This window comes from Botryllus schlosseri, chromosome 4, assembly GCF_051294905.1.
Source record: "Botryllus schlosseri isolate E-star chromosome 4, Bs_hap1, whole genome shotgun sequence".
In the NCBI taxonomy this organism is placed as follows: domain Eukaryota; kingdom Metazoa; phylum Chordata; class Ascidiacea; order Stolidobranchia; family Styelidae; genus Botryllus; species Botryllus schlosseri.
The window spans coordinates 26,567,910-26,587,693 of record NC_137239.1 but is presented as its reverse complement, the minus strand read 5'-3'; the positions used below and the strand labels follow the sequence as shown (position 1 = coordinate 26,587,693).

Sequence of the window (19,784 nt, the reverse complement as noted above, 5' to 3'; positions counted from 1 at the left end):
AATGAATCCACCTTTTATTGAGACTACTTGTGGTACTGTTGGCTCATGAAAAAGAATTGGACATCCAGCGGCAACCCTTTTCCATCAATAACCATTTAAATCTTTTACTGCTTAGTGTCCAAAGTTACCCTTAGGTCCAAAGTTACCACGGTTTGGCCTTTGGACTCAAGACAGTGTCAGTACAAAGTGTATCAATTCAACAACAAACGTTCACGTAGAAGTTGCACCACATCTTGCTGCGCGTACAGTGACTACATGATAGAAACCTATCAGATGTTCTCAAGTCTCAACTAGGTGATTTACAATTGAATAATATATTCATGTTGAAATAAACCTGAATATTTTCTCTGACACTCATCACAGGTGGTCGTTAACAACTAGAAGAAATTTTAAAAACTTTGTAGGCCTATATAAATAATTACATCACAAAGTTCTTATCAATTCTCTTCTAGTTGCTGATGATCACACCTTAACGAGTGCCAGACAAAAACTATCACATTTATTTGAATACAAATACATAATTCAATTGTATATTGAAGTACTGCAACTCCGAGAGCAATTACGATCAGGTAATTGTTTTGAGGATCTTTGAAAGATTACTGTTTCTGATACGGGTAAAAATTGGCCTATTGAATTTCCCCGTATATTGCCCAAAATATCAACACAAAATACAGACTGCCAATAATGCAATATAGTAATAACCGATTTGTCAATGTAAATTTACATGAAATTCATCTACCGGCCTTATTACGACACAGAAAAATGTGATGATACCAATACAACACAACACCAAGATATGAGGCATCAGTTATATGTGGGCAAGTCTGTGCCAATGTATCATATTCAAATTGACTGCAAATTATACGACACGGGAAAAAGATTCAAAGATTTAAATAGGGCTGCAAGAAAAAAATATTGAAATCAACAGGAACGCTGTATTACGCCATATTTTCAGAACCCAAAGACAACATTTTTTTACCGATACGCAAGAAGAATTGTTAGGCAATAGTTACAAAATCTGACGGAGAACCAACAAATCAAACATATTTTTCAGATTCGGCCCATGAATACTTTGTTAACTTGTGCCAGTAAGCAATGATCATTTATAACGAGATCGTGAAATTGTTTAAACGAAATATCATTGAAATTATATACAATAGTCAAGATTCTCCGAACTTATCCAGGTAACAAGCTGACTACAGCAATTTTTTAGTAATAAATATGTCTCGCCTAAAAGTCTTATTGAAAGTGTAAGCAACTAATTCAAAATCTAAAAAGAGAGGACAATTGGGCATCCTCAGAGGACAAATCACTTTTCCTGAGAAAAAGAGGACAAATCCTCCTAAAAGGTCATATGGTACATGGGAGGCTTAGATATATCATCACAAAACATTATGTTACCTGCACCATGCTATCAAGTTGGAACATGCACAGTCCCAGCTCGGCCATGGACGGCTTGAAGAGCTCACGCAACCTGTAGTTTTTCATGAGCGTTACGAACACGGCGAAAGCCTCTTCTTCCGGCATTTGCAGCAAGAGCAGTCCCGCTATAAACGCGCTGCCTTGACAGTAGCCCACCTCTCGGTCAACGAGAGAATATGCCTGAAACGGGAAATGAAATCATGTATAGGGTGGAGTGAAAAATGCAAAAAAAATGAATTTCAAAAAGTGGTCTCGATATATTGTAGCGCAAACATCAAATGAAATACATCCGCCATGATTTTGGGTTCATGCACCCTCTACTGGCAATGCAATTTCACCGAACGAGCCGAAAATAGCAAATTTTTGCCATATCTTGATAACTGCTTATACTAGAAAGTTGGTTTTGGGTTTAAAAGCAGCAGAGGTGACATGTTTCTATCTCCCTTCCATAACACTTAGTCTTGAAAACGAACAGCAGAAAGTTGAGTAAGCAACGTTCTGATTTTTAAAATAAAATTAAGCACTGGGTCCTGCCAAGTGCCCTCAATCAAATAGCAAGTAGTGATATAATGATATGCAGACAGTAGGGCTTGTTCACAAAAAAAAATTTCCTTCACATTTCACTGGCTACTTGATAAAATTGTTAGGTTGATTAAAAAAACGCTGCACACCAACTTTGGCTCCATTCCATTCAGTAGAAGCGAGATTCTTGCGGTAGAAAGTTTTGAATTTATCATTAAAAAACAAAAAAATATAATTTCAAAATTCTTCTGTCAACCCCATAAAATTGTTAAGCTGTCAGTAGAGATGATGCACACCAAATTTGGCTCAATTCCAACCACTAGAAGCGAAGTTATTGCAGTAGACAAATTTGGATTTGAATAAAATAGTATTTACGATGACTGACTCTTTAATTATTTATCATAAATTCATGGAATTATAAATTTTTCTATTGCAATAACTTAGCTTCTAGTGGTTGGAATTGAGCCATATTTAGTGTGCATCATCTCACAGCCCTAGTGGACAGTGTAGAGTCTTATACATTACACAGGCATTACAGCTTAACACTGCAAACACTGGGATCAATTGCTCGTGTAAATCTTCAGACATGGTTACAGAACATTCAATGCGTTAAAGAAAGATACAGGGTCAGAATTTGAAAATTGTCAAGAGCCAGAATGTTTTCTTAGCATTGTTTTTCTAAATTCCCGCTGGTTGGTCCAATTCCAGTGCCGTATGTATGACTTTAACAGCACATTATAAGCTAATGGAAAGCGACGTCTGAATTTCAATGCAAAGCGGTGTGAGTTTGACAATGGTGGACAAGGATTCGGCCCAAGCATACATATCAGATATGAGATGCTTTGTAACGAATGCACTAAATTTGCACAAGTACACTGCATCAGTATTCGAAAATATAGGAAAATGTATACCCTATTCATCCAAGACAACAAACAGGTTACAGTGATGATTCAACATCGAATTTCAACAGAACACATTATTAGGATTAGGAATAGTTGTCCTCAGTAGGCTACTTTTGAATATGCTTAACAGGATGTGTCACTGGTAGTAAATTTAGACAGAGCATTTAGTGTGTATGCTATTTATAATTTACCGGTGTATGTATATGTATAATCAAAGGCTAGACTACCATGCCAACACTCAACAGTAGCGTACTTCAACTCATCAGCACACTCTTCAGACAGAGATTTGGATTAACGACAATTTCGGTGGGACAAAGGGATGATTATGATCTCAAACAAGTTGCCTGCTGTATCACAAGGCGTTCAACACTCGATAGCTACTCATACTGCCAATGGAGAAGCCTTTGTAAATTTGGACTTCACACTTCCGCAGAGTAAGCCTAACAATGCGCGGCTATGTAAAGTTAGCGGAAAACATGTTATAATATGTATTGAATATTACGCTTAGCATATGACTTCAAAACAACTTAGGAAGTAGTTAAAACTGCAATGGAAAAGGGATGTAAGAGACAATCGGACGCATTGAGTGCATAGTAAATAACAATGTTATGTAACACGAGCATTGTTCTGATGTTGACTTATTATGCTGGCAAACTGAACTGGTAAATATGACTATTCTTCGGAATCTCCTACATTGTTAGGTTGGCTAAAAAACGCTGCGCACCAAATTTGGCTCGTTGTTGTACCGACGTTATGTAGACGATACTTTTGTCATATTCAGAAATGAGCTGGACTGTGATCAATTTCTCATTCACTTAAACTCGCTTCACCCGGCTCTGCTATTCACAATTGAAAAAGAACGAAATAACTCATTGGCATTTTTGGACGTTTTAGTCGAAAAACATGATACCAATAAATTTGAACCATCAATCTTCCGGAAACCGACATTCACTGGCCAATACCTTCGTTGGAATTCATTTAGTCCTGGACGCAGAAAAATCAACCTCATAGGTACCCTCGTGCATAGATCGTTGATGATATGTTCGGGTAATAAACTGAACTTGACAATATCCGGAAAATCTTACTTGATAACGGTTACCCTGAACATGTCATCAACCGCGGCATAGAGAGGAAAGTAACGCATTTCAATGCAGAAAAGTCAACAGAGGGTAATTCCAGCCCAAATCAACTGAGGCAGATAACCACGTGTTTCAAAATAGACATCAAATGCAATTCCTAAGCAACATAGATCAATTTCAAACTGAACAAAAGTTATTTCGCAGAAATACATTCAGCGGTTTTGGATTTATGGGGATTTGAAAAAGTGCACTTTTTGTGCTCAGTCAACCGTTAAGAGGTATCATTTTTTAGATCATGAACTTTAGAATTTTACTGTAAATTAGTCTTTCTCTGTGGCTTTAAATGGAGTACATTTTCAGAAAGTACATAGCCTGACACTCATTTTGAATATTTTTATTATGATAATAACCTAGCCGTTTGGGGTTGAAAGGGGGGCTAAAGGTAATGCTGGAGTAAAATCAGTCATGCGTGATGACATTTTTCAGGTTGAATTGTGAAAAAAGGTATGCTTCAAATTTATTGAGTAAGGTATCATATGAAAGCTAAGAACGAGCACTGTCCAATAAAAGCAATGCCAATAGTGATTTCAAGGATCTGAGCTGCGTTATAACAAGAAAACTATATTCATATATTTCCCATGTGTCTAAAGGTATTTTGGGTTATATATTTTTTTATTACACCTTGATATATTATAGATTATTACTTCATTAAGCATACGGTATGTAATAGCTTGGGGCAGGGCTTACTTTATATTCCAGCTTTTTCTATTTCATATTTTGGTGAGTGGTGCATAGATTATTAATGTTCAAATAGTCGGGCGGTATAGCAGCTGTGCATGCTTGAAAAATATAATTTTGATAACTGCACTATGCACATATGATCTGGTTCCATAGGAATTATTCTTTTTAAGTGGCTAAGATTCATCTTGAAAGCTCAATGTCACATGTATGCGTCACCCATCCAAGTGCATAACTGAAATTGTTTGCAAAATTGAGATTTGTGACTGGCATTGGTAGGGGCATGCGGTCAAAAGAGACAGTGCCTCATCAGTCATTCAAGCAAAACAAAACTTGAAACACGAAGTACATGTTCATAGTCACCCACAAAGTTTATGAATTATAATTGATAATTATCAATTGTAGAGACATTTTCCAAGTCCAGAACGTCTAATTTCCATTTTTCGTATTCAAACACAGTAGTAAAATTTGCGGGTTGATCACAAGTATATCGTCTTGCAAGAATTCACATTCTCCAACCTCATCATGAACCAGATAGATACATCGATCAGAAATCAGCCTGTGCCATCTCTGCATCGCATCAATGTAATATATCATGTATGCTGACAAGTTTATAATATATCCTGACTTGAACACTCAGTGTGATTACCATATTTGTTGGACCATTTAAGTTTGATTGTTTTCTATCAGTAAGGATTAAAATGACCAAATTAACTACTTACAGATGATTTTTAAACTAATGGAGACAAATAGTCGAGAATTGCGGTTTTAAAGATAATGTACAAGAATGACGTACTGTTCAAAGAGAATGGCCAATATCGTATCACCACCCTGCCCAAACCATATTTTATCCAAAATGACGTATCATTACAAAATTTGGTGTCAAATCCAAATACAATGACCTAGAAGCTTGATTGTATTGATATTAGTTTGCCAAATGAGACGCTACCTCGTGAGCTAGAATATAAATATATTTCACCAAATTGTGACAAGATGCAGATGGAATTTGGGAGCACATGACTAACCAATCTCACCCTACGTTCAGTTCGTTTTGTGACATTACAGCAACAAGTGACGTGCGAAGAAAAGTAACATAAAAGCGCAACAAAGTAGGCCTAATATAATTCTTTTTCTGATATTAACTAGTAGCTGGTAATTTAATCTAAGGATAGACGAGGTGCTCAAAGAAAGAACCGTTAGATACGAATTATGACACGAATTACAAAGCAATATTTGCAACTGATTGTGCTTTGAAAAGCAATCCTATGATATTTTCAATGATTCAAAATTTTGCATTCCGAAAATGCACCACACTCAACTTCATGAATTAAAATCTTGTGTTACGAAACAACAATACCCCAAAAGGCACACTCAGGGGTTCTGTCTATGACTGTCTATGTATTGGTTACTCGGACATGTTAGAGTGAAATGTTATGTATAATATAGAACTAGGCACTTCCTTATATCTTTGACTGAATAATAGCTTGATTAAATGTTTGATATCACTTGCACCATGGAAGGAAATGGACAGTGCTAGCTAATTAATATACTTAATCACGTAACCAAAAACCAAGCAGCTGTATAAATTATACCCCCCCAAAATACCTTCAGACACGGGGAAATATCATGACCTTAGTTTTCTTGCTATAACACTGCTTAGATCCTTGAAATCACTATTGGGATTCCTATTACTGCATTGTATTTGTTCTTAGCTTTCATTTGATACCTTACTCAATAAATTTGAAGTATACCTTTTTTCACAATTCGGCCCAGAAAATTCCGTCATGCATGACTGATTTCTTTGGGGGCCCAACTGTCTCTGCTCATTTGACCTATAAACTTTTGAAATATCCAGCATATTATTGTTCACATTCAAAGTTCACGTAACAGCGGTCTCAAAAACGTTGATTCACCCACGAAAACTCAAGTCCATCATGTATAAAGATCCATGCAAAATAAGTTGTTCAGAAATGCCATTTCGACATGGTTCAATGAACGCAAAAAGTGGTATTTTTCTCACTGCGATAAAATCTCAACGACTTATCCGATTTTGATAAAATCAAGTTTTTTCTGATCAGGAGATCACTGTCTCCCTTTGTGTGCGATTTGAATAAAATCCATGACCATAGGGTTATCTTTTGGAAAAAATTTGGTTGATTTGGCAGGGAATGACCCCAGAGCCTACCGAACGAACAACCAAAGATGTTTACATCCATCTACCTTGGATAGGGCCTATTTCCACCCGCTTTGAAAAGCAATTGATTTTAGCGGTCAATAAGTGTTACGACACAGTGAAGACCAACGTGATTTTCACGACAACGCAACTGCTCCCTGCAACACGTAAAGACGTGCTACCCGCACTTCAGCAAAGCAATGTAGTTTATGAATTTAAGTGTCACTGTGATTGTGGCTACGTGGGAAGAACGTCAAAGCGCTTGCAGGAACGCATAAATCAGCATGTCCCTAGATTCATTAAAACACGCTCGGTGAAAAGCTCACCCTTAACTCACCCGCTCAAGATTGATGCGGAACAATCAAAGGCCATAAATTCTGCAATTGGCAAACACTTGTTGGATAATCCCGCCTGTGCGAAAAATTATCGAGACGACAGATTTCGCATACTCGGAAAGGGTCGCTCACACTTTCATTTGTGTGCCTTGGAGTCGACTTTTATCAAAATACACCAGCCAAGGCTGTGTCAACAAAAAGAGTTCGTGTATCATCTAAAAATAGTACATTGAACGCTCTCGTATTCGACATTTCGTGCTGGTGACGTCATATTTTGTGTTACGATTGTTGATATACGCTGTTCTTTCGAATTCTCTACTAGTTGCTGACGATTACCCCTGACGAGTGTCAGTTGAAAATATCCGGGTTCATTTCAATACGAATATACTATTCAAATTTGGCTCAATTCCAACCAGTAGAAGCCGGCGAAGAGGCAATTGAAATTTTCAATTTATTATAAAAAATTTAAAATATATTTTTTTCAAATTTGACCGTCAAACCCATGAAATTGTTGAGTTGCCTAAAATAACGTTGCATAACGAATTTTGCTCACTCTAAACCTGTAAAAACGAAGTTATTGCAGTTGAAATTTTGGATTCACAAACATAGCCTAGCCTGTGAACGGTGGGTAATCTCAGAATTACGAAGGAAAAATAAAACTACGAACTGGAACTGCGTCAAATTTGTCACGCATCGTTTTTGTAGACAACTCAACAATTTCATGGGGTTGGTAGTAAAAAATCGAATTTTTTTTTTCCATAATAAATTCAAAATTTTCAAACTCCCGTGAGTTCACATCTACCAGCTGGAATAGAGTCAAATTTGGTGTTTTTAGGCAACCTAAAAATTTAATCATTAGCCTAAATCCCCGCAATCTAAAAAATACATTTGTGAAAATCCCTACTGTGGGTAGACTATATCAAATTCATTCATTATTAAAACACTGTTACATATATTCCTAGAATACACAGACGTATAGATTGGATATCGACAGATCATCAATGATTTCTTATAACATGACGTATATTGCTCATTCACAGATTGTAATAATGTATTGTGAATTGCAATGATTTTATATCATAGTCATGCGGGTATGACCACATGGGAATAGGCACAGTCCTGCAAAAAATCGTTATTGTAACCTTTTAGGGACAATCAATACTGGAATCGATACTAGGACTCCAATTGAGGATAAGATCCAAGTTTAAAATGTCTTGCATAGCAAAAGATTTCACTCTTGAATAATAATCAGCTACAAGGCTGTGTCAACGATAAAAATCCATGCCAAGGGCCAGTAAATTGAAATCCATATCCCTTGCTCATTCAGTAGGCCTAGTAGACCAAATGGTCTAATTTAAATGGTTTTTTTTTCACTAACATTTTCAGTTTTACAATATTCTAACATTTATAGAACAATGACTGACAACTGTACGAAGAATTTACCAGAAAAAACTATTTTTCCGATGAAAACCCCTAAATGAAGGTAGGCCTGTTACATTTTTTTCGCAAATATTATGATCATTGCATGAGAAAAGTTTCAGCTGAATGCTAAATACATGTATTGCATTAAATGTATTCCTTTATAAGCGGTGAAAAAATGCTTTATATCCAATTTTATAATATAATACGCTATAATATACTATACTAAAAGATCACAGTGCTAAAATTTAGAGTAGGATATAGAGTAAAGTCTGAAAATTTAAGATGGGGTTTAAGAAAGATTGAAACAATTATAAATCACATATTACCAGGATGAGAAGGTTTGAATTACTGGTATAAGAGAGAATAAAAACAAGTCTATGTATAGACTTTATTACAAGCAACAGTAATCCACCATTCGCAATTTCCACTTCCAAGCTCACTGGCAAGTTCCCTTTGATAATCCATAATAGGCTACTTAATATTATCCATATTTGAATAAGTATTGAGCTAAGAGTAATGCAGAATAAGTACATCATCTCTAGTGAATTAATCCATCCACTTTGTGCAAATGAGATTACATCATCATGACACGATAACATGTGGTAGGCTTCGGGTAGGAATCGCGAGATTACCAAAATAGGATCATAAAGGCTAGCGCTTGTGCATATGGATTTTGCAGCTGACTTTTAAGTCAACAAAGCAAAGCAAACATGTTTTATTAACCTGCTAACAATCGAAGCATGGCACACCGTTTGAGACACAAGGACTCCAACACGATGCTGCAGGGTTTTCTAAAAGAACAATTTTTGTTCACTTTCCACAGGTAGAAGCATAGTTATAGCATTTGGAAATTTTGGGTTCGCAAAAATAGGCTAGCCCTGGTAATTCACGAACTAGTAATGAAAAACTCAAATAACTTCGCTTCTACTGGTTGGAATTGCGTCAAATTTGTTCTGCGCCGTTTTTGTTGACAACTCAACAATTTCATGGGGTTGACAGTAAAATTTGAAAAAATATCAAGCTCCTGTACGTTCACATCTATCTGCAGCATTTTTAGGGAACCTAACAATTTAATCAGTGCATCCCAAGGAATCCGAAAAACAACCCCGGGCCCTTCAGAAAATCGTCGCAAGTTTAAAACTTCACAAACCTTCGTAACATTGAACAAGACCTCCTGTCCGACTTTTTCTTTGAAAAAATCGATCTCCGGGTACGTCCGCGCTATGTCGCGTTTGATCAATTTCTCCGAGGGCGACACCCTCTTCAGTAAGTCCGAGTATTGATCTTTGATCGGCGAGCGGTGGGCGCCGCACAGCAGTTGCCAAACGATGCCTCGGAAATGGTGAGGCACGCCGCTCCTGACACATTCCTGCAATGAACAATGATAATTACGTGGAACCCTAAAATTTGAATACTCAACAAGAGTGGCTTGCTTCTTTCTTGATGAAAATATACAGCTTTCCTTCAATAGACTATTTGAGGCGCAGTACGTCAGTATGAAATTGAGTCTTCATATTGAAATAACCTGAATCGTCAGCAACGAGTAGAGAATTGAGACAAACATTGTAACCTATATCATCAATATGGATCAATGCATATCAAACAATATTTGGCGATTAGGCTGTTCCAATTCTCTACTAGTTGCTGACGATTAACCCTGACGAATGTCGGACCAAAATATTCGGGGCTATCTCGATAAGAAGATATCATTTAATTGTATAACTTTTCTTCATCTTATATTTCCGCGTACGTGACAAAAATATCACAATCGTGCTTCTACCATGCGAAAGATTTCATTTTCAGAGATGTGCGCTAGCTACCGTTCGAGTCAAGTCTCATTTCTGAGTTTAACAAACAATAAAAATGCAATGATATTCTTCTAAAAATGGAAACGTTTCGAAGAAATTTAGCTACTCGTGGTGGTGAATTCGGAGTAACGACACAAATGCATACAGAATACAGTATATGCAGGGCTGCCATAGTGCCATACCATCTTTATGTAAATTATTTGTCTTCATTTTGAACGACCGTGAAGCACCATTACAAAACAACACTCTACTTATTTATAAGATTTGTCCTCTTTTGTGATTGTGCCCTTATTTTGTCTTATTTTTATGCAAATTGATGACCTAGTTTTTAATCAGTAGTAGAACCTACAAGATAGCTATAATTATGGCAGGTCGAGATCGATGACCCCTATTTTTTTTAATATCCACCTTGACAAATAGGCCTCAAATAGGACTAAGCTAAAGTGGACTGTAACTCTCACTAAGGGGCAGGGAAGCTCAAGTCAGTAGTGAAATCAATGTAACTACATCCCTACAATCATAACAGACATATCACAACGACACAGACCCCAACAAAAGTCAAAGTTACCTTTAATTTTTCTTTCTTCTTTTTATAATCGTCCCAATCATTGACGATACGCCCCCACAACGACCACTGGTCCTCATCAATTTCATCACCAATCATGGTTTCCGATGTTCCTGTGTCGGAGCAAACAATAACAATCGTCATGTGGGAAGAACATGCATGAGGCCACATGCCAATCCAGTACATAGAACTTGTCATATATGAATATTTGTACACCTATCTATTGAGAAAATATTCTGAAGTTTGTGGTCAATGATCAGTTTAGTTATCAATATACTTATTACAGAGAAAATATTTAAATATTATTCATAGGGCGACTATTCTTGGACGTGTGAAGAAGAGACAAAATTTAGTCAAATTGTAGCGTTAGGCTAAATAATTGTCAAAATATAAAAACTGTTTGCAAATTCCAAATTATTTGCCAAACTGCATATTTTTGGCGTCATAGAGGTTGCATCATTGGTGATCTTATCATTTGACACTGTTGTAGATGGTGTAGTAGGTCTAAGTTTTTACAGCGGTTCTTACACAAGTTTTATAATGTCAAAAAATGTAAACATTTTCATTTTTGAGTGCAATATCTTCCGTTTTTAGGTCAAAGAATAATCGCCATAGATTCAAGATATTTACATTTGTATGAATAAAGATATCAACAAATGTGTCGCATAGCCTACACGGTAAATAATGGGGCATTGTTGACTACACCGCGACCAAGACAGCAAACCCAATATTTAACCAAGTTCAAAATAGACATACTAGGTATAAGCATACTAAGGCTACTGGATAAAGCACGTGAAAACCTATTTTATTAATTTTCCATCCCATTGTGGTATTCATGGGCCGCTCCAATCACAAACCCATTTTAAAGCTAGAACATCAATTAGGACTATAGAATTATATGAGCATTTTAGCCCACACAAAAAATACTCTTAAAATACTCTAAAATATACGTACCATTGAGGGAGTTTACGCTATGATTGGAAGTTGGCGACAGCGAACCATTACTATTTCTTCGCCCACCTTCGCTTGATATCGATTTCAAAGACTTTGTATCCGCCTCCAAGAGTCTGAAAAATAGGTTTATGGTTACTATCAAATTGAATACACTATTGCGAATTAGCTTCACTGTGTGAATTAGCTTCACTGTGTGATATGCAAGATATTTTCAATATCAATTCGGATACCAAAGCCTGGAAGCAAATTACTGCTTAGACAAGACACACATGGCACGCTTATATAATTATCAATCAAAGCTGGACCGTCATACCATCATTACAAAAACTCCACGAAACAAAAATTTCCAGAACATGACATTTATTAAATTGGATAATTGTGGCCTGAGGTGGTTAAAGTAGTCAATACTACAAATAATACAGACGTAACTACGTAAAATTATACAGATTGAAGATCAAAATGATGTAAACTGGCATAGTAAGTGTTTAAATATGTACTCGGATAATCTTATATATCAAGTGTGTTAACTAGCCTATAATGTAACTCAGGTGATAAATACTGAAGTAAAATACATCTGCTACTGAATGAAAAGCAGGCCTATGAATAGACTCTACGTTGAGGTTGCTTAACCACATAAAACCAGGGCTCAAGCACACTCTAGCTAGAGTAACCAACAATAGGTCAGAACTGAAATCAAAGAGTGCTATTTCAGTCATGTCTGCAGCATTTTCCCAGACCACCATTTCACACAGTTAAACACTGTAAAACCAGACATCCCCAACACACCCAAAGCATTCCCATCACACGAATTCCACACAATCTCACACAGCCACCAACCATGAAATCACACCAAACACAATCAATGATTACTATAAATAGAGTGGAATAGTCAAACGAGATTTGAGATGCTTACGACTTCAAGGCATTCCTAATTCTGCGACCTTTCTTGTGAACACGAATATTTTTTTTACTCATCGCTTAGATAACGTAAATGCACTGCAATATGCTGCATATTAATCATGATCGAATATGTTAGCATAAAGGAATGCACAATCACCAACGAATATCTGATGAGACCAGAAAAAACTGCCAACACAGTTTTGGAATTCTTTTGGTGACAAATTACAGTGAAATAGCCTTCAATTTACTGAATTACTGCATACGATCACCACCACTGCCTACAAGGCTTATATAGCAACTGACAAACAAATCACAGTTACATTGACACTTCAAATGAGATTCACTTAATAACGTTTAAGAGCACCGTGCCATATAAAACAGTCACTTCCTCCACAGGTTTCTAGGCTGAGTTGACCTTCCTTACACTTTGTATTTAGCCAATACAATAGCTTGAACAGGAATAAGGCTGGCAAAAGATGTAGCAGCGAATAAGTGTTGTCACAGCACCCAGCCATATAAAAGTAAACACTCGGAAACTCCAACTATGATATTCCCATTCTGTTTTTCACCAACGCAAGCAACACAGAACAAAACTACATTCAAATATCTCTCAGCATTGGCTACCACAAACTAAAACTATGTACAACAAAATCTTACATTTCAAAACAAAATTATGATTAGCCAATATGCCAATACCAAGCAACAATAATCACGACAAAACACATCATCATGTAAAAATATCCTGTATTACAATGTCTGATCACTATGTATCAATATGAGCATCAGATTGTATCATGGTACTCACCCGAAATAAAAAGTTGAACTGCCTACTGATTCACAAACCACCGTTTTTCTCATATTTCTTGCCATCACTAATCCAAAATTATGACACTACCAGAGTTGATCAAATTCTCAAACTACCTCCTAATATTCATCACATAGTCTGGACTTGGACTTTGTAATCGCAATCTGGACATTGCTAACTCATGTTACGCCTGCGGTCTAGAAAGCAATAACACTTCCAAGTCATCACATGTATTCGACGTAGGAATCTTCAACAGCGTTACTGTAAAGCATGGCTCTTATTGTCATAAGTACAATCTACGTATACGGTAACAATTTGAATAGCTGCCAGGTCACAATCATGATTTGGCTGGTCTTTGTGACGCACACGCCGGCGAGATCACCAACACCGTGGCAAGATCTAACTTTCAAATTAAGCTACAAAAGCACAATTGTGTACCTACGCGAATCAAACAACTTTCATTGACGCATTACAAAATCCACCATGAGAGCCGAGAGGCCATTGCGTAGCCTGAAGGAGGACAACTACCAGATCTCAAATGCCACACACAGACTAAGTGATCACTACAAAACTGAAGGTATGTCTGTGTTAAGTCATGTTTTATTACAATACCCATTCAACCTGCCTTGCACTATTGCCCTCCATGTGTCTCACAATTAAAAAAGTCAGGCCCAAACGGCCTAATATCAAGGTGACCCTTGACTAGTTTCACTCAAAATTTTATGCCATATATTTTCTGCAAAATGACTTTTCTGGCAAACAGTGATAGTTTTCAACCAATTCGAGACAAGGTATTGCCAACATAACTCAATCATAGACGTTGAGGCATCAAACTGGATCCCTGACAGTAATTCATATCATATGATTTCACATCAGACATATACACCTCTACCCCCTTTGCAGCCACTTAATATTATTCTTGTGGTATGTAGTATCTATGTTTGGAAGGGTAAAAATGGTACCCTGGCACAGGTGTTCTTTACACAAATATCGCCATCTAATCAGCAAACAGTTATATTTGCAACTTCTGTAACAACCTCACACCGTCAGTCCAAGTAACATATTTGCACTTTACGATCAGCCTGTATACTACTACTACATAGTCCTAATGTTTCACACATTTTGAGTACAATATGGTATAGTTCAGAGCTTCAAGCACTCTCAACTAAATGGTGATGTTGTTCATTGTTCATACCTGCTTGAGACATGATTCACAACTGTATTGAAACTGCAATGGTATTTGGTATCATTAATACTATTACTGTTTTTAAATAACATTGGTACTGTGTAGAGAAATGGGTAATGGGTATGCCGAACAAAATAAAAAACACTGATGACAAAGTCAGTGTTGATCATGTCCGCAAAGTTGTCAAATAAATCTAGATATTACATATCCAATTCTGGATTTATCATACAACCTATAGTCAAGTTCTATGGCATACCCCAAATACACATACCATTTCACCTTGCTTGCTCTTTCTGCGTTAAAAAGATGTAATCTTGGGCCGAGATAATACAGCGCAGGTATAGAATGCAAGCGAAAATTTTCGATCCCAAGGCCTGTCTAGGAAATCCTGAGCCATTCACGGTCACAGACTTGAGATACATACACTAAACTGTAGCCTACATCGAAATTAGGTGTATTACCCTTGATGATATATGCTAAACTCCCTTATTCAGGCTACCTTGCATCCATCAAGCCAAAGCAAACTTGTTCTTTCTGGCAAGGTTCTATTGACTGTGTACTAAATGCTCCAATTTCTAATCACTCTTCCATGTCAGTAGGTAATGTTGATGTGTTTAATGCATCAACCTAGGCCTACTGCGATAAATAGAATAATCTAATCAGCCTCGTACAAATCATAAGTAATCCAAGATTATCCAATGATTATGCTTATCAGTCCAGTGCATTAATTACATTGCGTTGATTTCGGTCAAAATACCAAGTAATGGTTGATACCCCACAGGCTATCAAAGCTCAAGTATAAGGTATCAGTGGCTGGCATCAGAAGGAGTCCCGTTCAACAGAAATACATAATCAACAATGGTAATAAAGGAAGCATGTTGTGCAGTGATTTCTCTATTGGCTGCATATTGGTGATTGCCCACCAATGAAATAGGTCACTTGTAAACTAACATAAGGTAGTATTTTCAGACTTTTTACTGGATGTGGTTTGTGGTTTCACAAATACTTACAAGTTACAATTCATCTTGTAACCCATGCTTATCAAGTAATAGAAACAAGTTATTGATCAATACTATGTGCTGATAATAATAGATATAACAGCAGGCTGATACACCCATACAGTCAGTGCCTATACTATTTTATCACTGATTATATAACTATTCTTTAAACATAGATAAATCTCTCACCGATTTTGCGCTTCGATTTTCTGCAGAATTGCAATTTCTTCAGGACTGAGTTCTCTACCTCCGTTTGTACTGGCAGACGAGAAGTTATCTCCATCTTGAAAAACGACGTCCTGACCTTTGGACATGCTACCAATGGACTTCCTACTTTCAGAGGGACTTGGCTTCATCGATTCTGCATGATACGATATACTCTATGAGATTGCTGTTATTTTCAAAGCAACCAAGCCTACTGAAAGTGGAATCACAAAGACTAGATATTTTGGCAATACACTGATCTCAACTGAACAAAAAACACACATGAATTATGTGTAAGGCCCACAAAATCACAAAAAGTCACGTCAAAGACAAATTACTATATATATTAAAGAATCCGTTGAAACAAGGAAACTCTAACTAACATACTGTACAATGAAAAGAATATCATTCTTTCATCTATCAGCAATACTATAACATGTAAGTACACACAAAATCATGATTACTGGTAGCCTGCTTCAGGAATATTCCAGCTTTCAAAGCGAGTGACTGACATCACAGGATATCAGGTAAATTAAATCACAAAAGAGCTTCATGGCCTCAGGGTATTGAAGACATTTATAATTTTATTAACTGAAACTCTGCATGCAAGGACACACTATTACAGCCAATTTAGACACATTTAACAAAACTTGCAGAAGGGCAGTTGTTGCAAACTTGGAATATATTCTTCAACTTATTTTCAATCCCATATCAAGATCTGCACTGCCCAACTCAGCAGTTACGTTTCGTGATGATTGTACACTTCATAATTGTTATCATCAACTTTTCACAGCACAACTCCCAGAATAAACAAATCATAATCAAGAGAGGGGTTTATACCTTGTTCAGGTTCTGCATAGCCATGACTAATAACAATCCAGTTAACTTATGAAGTGGCGTTGAAGATAGCCAAGTACACAAGATGGATATGCTGATAGTGGACCCTGAAGTAAACCGTCATCAAAACATTTCTAGGGCCTATACGCAACGACCTGATTAGCTGGCAGTTAGCACTGTCGAATATATGATAGATTTGGTATATATATCTTCCAACAAATATTTAATACTTACTTGAGGTTAAAGCACCAACTACAGCAATAGTTTGCGGTCTCCTAGCTCCATTGCCTTGAGTAGCGATTTGAGGGCCTTGATTTCTACTGATTACATTCACCAGTCCCTTACTGCTTGCTCTAGTTGCAGGCGGGTTGCTGGCGGAACCTCGACCGAAGCCGAAAATATTTCTTTTCACTTGGTCAGCTGAAAATGGTGTTGCGTGTTAGTGCTACAAGAATCTTGTGATGCATCCGAGCATAGAAAGATTATGAGTCACCAGAAAGTGTTAAAATTGCCAGGATCTATAATATATTATAGATATTATATTAATCGGTACGTGATATAATAGCTTACTGTCCCCTCATTATTCATTATGATTATCAAGTAATGGCAGCATTGCAAATAATGTATTTACATAAGAACTACATGCCAGCCAAGCGTAACAATAGCTTCATACTTGTGACTCACAGAACTTGAGCTGCAAGTTTACTAATAATTTCATTGCGAAAACATCAGCGCTTCCTAATCAAATAATATATCGCTTACTTCATATCGAGGCCATTATAATATGTGGTTATCATAAGCCTATGTCATAAAATATAGATGAGCCAAATTCTTAATATCTTGCGCACCAAATAATACCAAATGCACACAATTCCGTCATTGCTGTGACTATTAATGTTTATTTGCAGAAAAATAATGAGTCACGCTTCTATGAAAACACAATTTGACACACACTACCTGACACACATCCTACAATTCAGCTTAGGTAGACCTAACCTGGCATCCTTCAACTCTCAGCGAGCTTTACAAACTATGACCGTTGGCCAAAGTTCATTCTACTAGCAAACATGCATATGGCTATTTCCAACATAGAAAGGAAATTACGAGAAAGCAATTAGAAAATGCCAAAATGCATTATAGATGAATTGGCTATGTAGCCTACTGGATTTGTGATTTCAAGATTTCCTTGACGTAGCCAGTTTAAAATACTTTTCCTTCTCGGAACCAACAATAAAGCCTCAAAGGTGTAGTCATTCTCATTCAGAAAATACAGTAGGTTATTTAGATCTAGGCCACATCTCACTAGACATGGTTCAGAAGCATAAAACATGACCACAAACTAGGAATTAAATGCCTCACTACCAAATCAGCATCTAAATGCATACTGTACGAGACTAGGCTGACAATGAACATTATTATGCTGTCAATTAACCCCCTGAACCGCATACAAACAATCTGCATGTACCGGACACTAATTCCATAATGGCATACAAGCCCTGAATATTAATGGGGTACTGCATTTCTCATCTACTTGGAAATTTGACTGGAATCTTGACGCCTTTTCTACTATATATTGATTGTGGGAGAGTCAAATTCAATATTCCTGCGAGGACTTTGTACAAAGACACTGCTCCATGTGATAATGTTCAACTGGGGGATGTATATCATCATCAAAACAGGCCTTTCAAGTCTTATTCAAACTTTTGATAGGTAACCCAATGTTACATACATAAGTAATCATAATTGCATTGTGACAACTAGGGATTCTGTATTTTAATCAGAAAGTAAGCTACATCGCTATGAAGGCTCTTGAAATGATTTTGTAACATATCATCAACATTTTGAAATCTGAATATAGCCTTACCTATGGAGGATGTTTTGGAAGGTTGCTGTTGAACATGGATGTTGTCACTCCGATGCGAAGCCAGCATGAACGTTTTGTAAATCCAGTCAATTCGTTTATGGAGCGCTATAAGACAGGTCGATCATCTGTGACCATTGTAGGCTCAGTTCATACGGTAAATCCCAGATAGCAACCTAAGTGTTCCGCATATATATTCACTGTATAGTGTATGTAAACATTCAAACACAAATTACAGAATATTATTATACTAACTAAAAAGTTGACTGTGTCGATACTAAAATGTGCTGATAAATAGAATACTTTAGTGCTATTGCCGTATTGAAACAATGAGACTAGCAACCGGGATACTTAATACTCTGCTTTAAGTAGGCGGTGTAGGCCTATGTGATGCCAGTGACAAAATTCACAAAATAGTCAGTTCAAATTAAAGACACCACTAATTCCAAGCTCACGTCGAGACAGCTGTTCGTTATCGAGTTCCCCAATCTCCGGTACACTAAATTGAATATTATCCGCATAATTCATCATTCATTATTCAAGTTCAGATTAGTTCAAATTATGAATAATTTCTTTATGTTAAAATACGAAAGATAGCGATAAAAACAAATGGTACAAATCAGTCGAGACAGATGAACCGGTAGGTGAATGAACCGTTTGAGGTAATGAAATTTATGCATAGCTATCATCAGGGAGAACTGCCACTATATTTTAATAATCTGTTCAAGATACCTTCAGATACCAACCAACATCATAGATACCAGATTTTCTTATAACTTGTCTCTGTCTGTGCAACACCACTCTACCAGTCTGGTACAAAATTCAATCAGTTTTATTGGTGTCAATGTTTGGAATAAGCTGCCACCTAATCTCCGCAATTTAGACTCTTGTGCTTTTAAAAAACAATGTTTTCATTCTCTTATCTGATTATCTCTAACTACCGCTAAATTGTATTTGCATTGTATTTCGAATTGGTCCATGATACTGTGTCTCATTTTTCCTTTCGTTCGTTAGTTAATTTATGTTTTATTTATTATTCATCAACTGTGAAAACTGCTCCTGTCCTAGGTGGC

At 36.7% G+C, this 19,784-nt stretch overlaps 1 protein-coding gene across 4 annotated transcripts in view; it reads right to left on the bottom strand.

Annotated features, from left to right (window-relative positions):
- The window catches only part of LOC145437648 (ecotropic viral integration site 5 protein homolog), a 36,512-nt gene extending 17,380 nt beyond the window's left edge, over window positions 1–19,132 (bottom strand). Inside the window, exons 1-7 of one of the 4 annotated variants that reach the window (XM_080314930.1) lie at window positions 18,715–19,132; window positions 17,085–17,270; window positions 15,999–16,170; window positions 11,921–12,033; window positions 10,970–11,079; window positions 9,744–9,962; window positions 1,402–1,602 (exon numbers count right to left, since the gene is read on the bottom strand). In XM_080314930.1, the coding sequence (XP_080171056.1) occupies window positions 1,402–1,602; window positions 9,744–9,962; window positions 10,970–11,079; window positions 11,921–12,033; window positions 15,999–16,170; window positions 17,085–17,270; window positions 18,715–18,781 (1,068 nt within the window). In that variant the 5' untranslated portion in view covers window positions 18,782–19,132. Of the gene's footprint in view, window positions 1–1,401; window positions 1,603–9,743; window positions 9,963–10,969; window positions 11,080–11,920; window positions 12,034–12,833; window positions 13,545–13,625; window positions 15,953–15,998; window positions 16,171–17,084; window positions 17,271–18,714 lie in introns of those variants that run through there. The other 3 variants (XM_080314929.1, XM_080314931.1, XM_080314933.1) reach the window with 3 other exon arrangements.
- Between the last annotated feature and the right edge of the window lie 652 nt (window positions 19,133–19,784).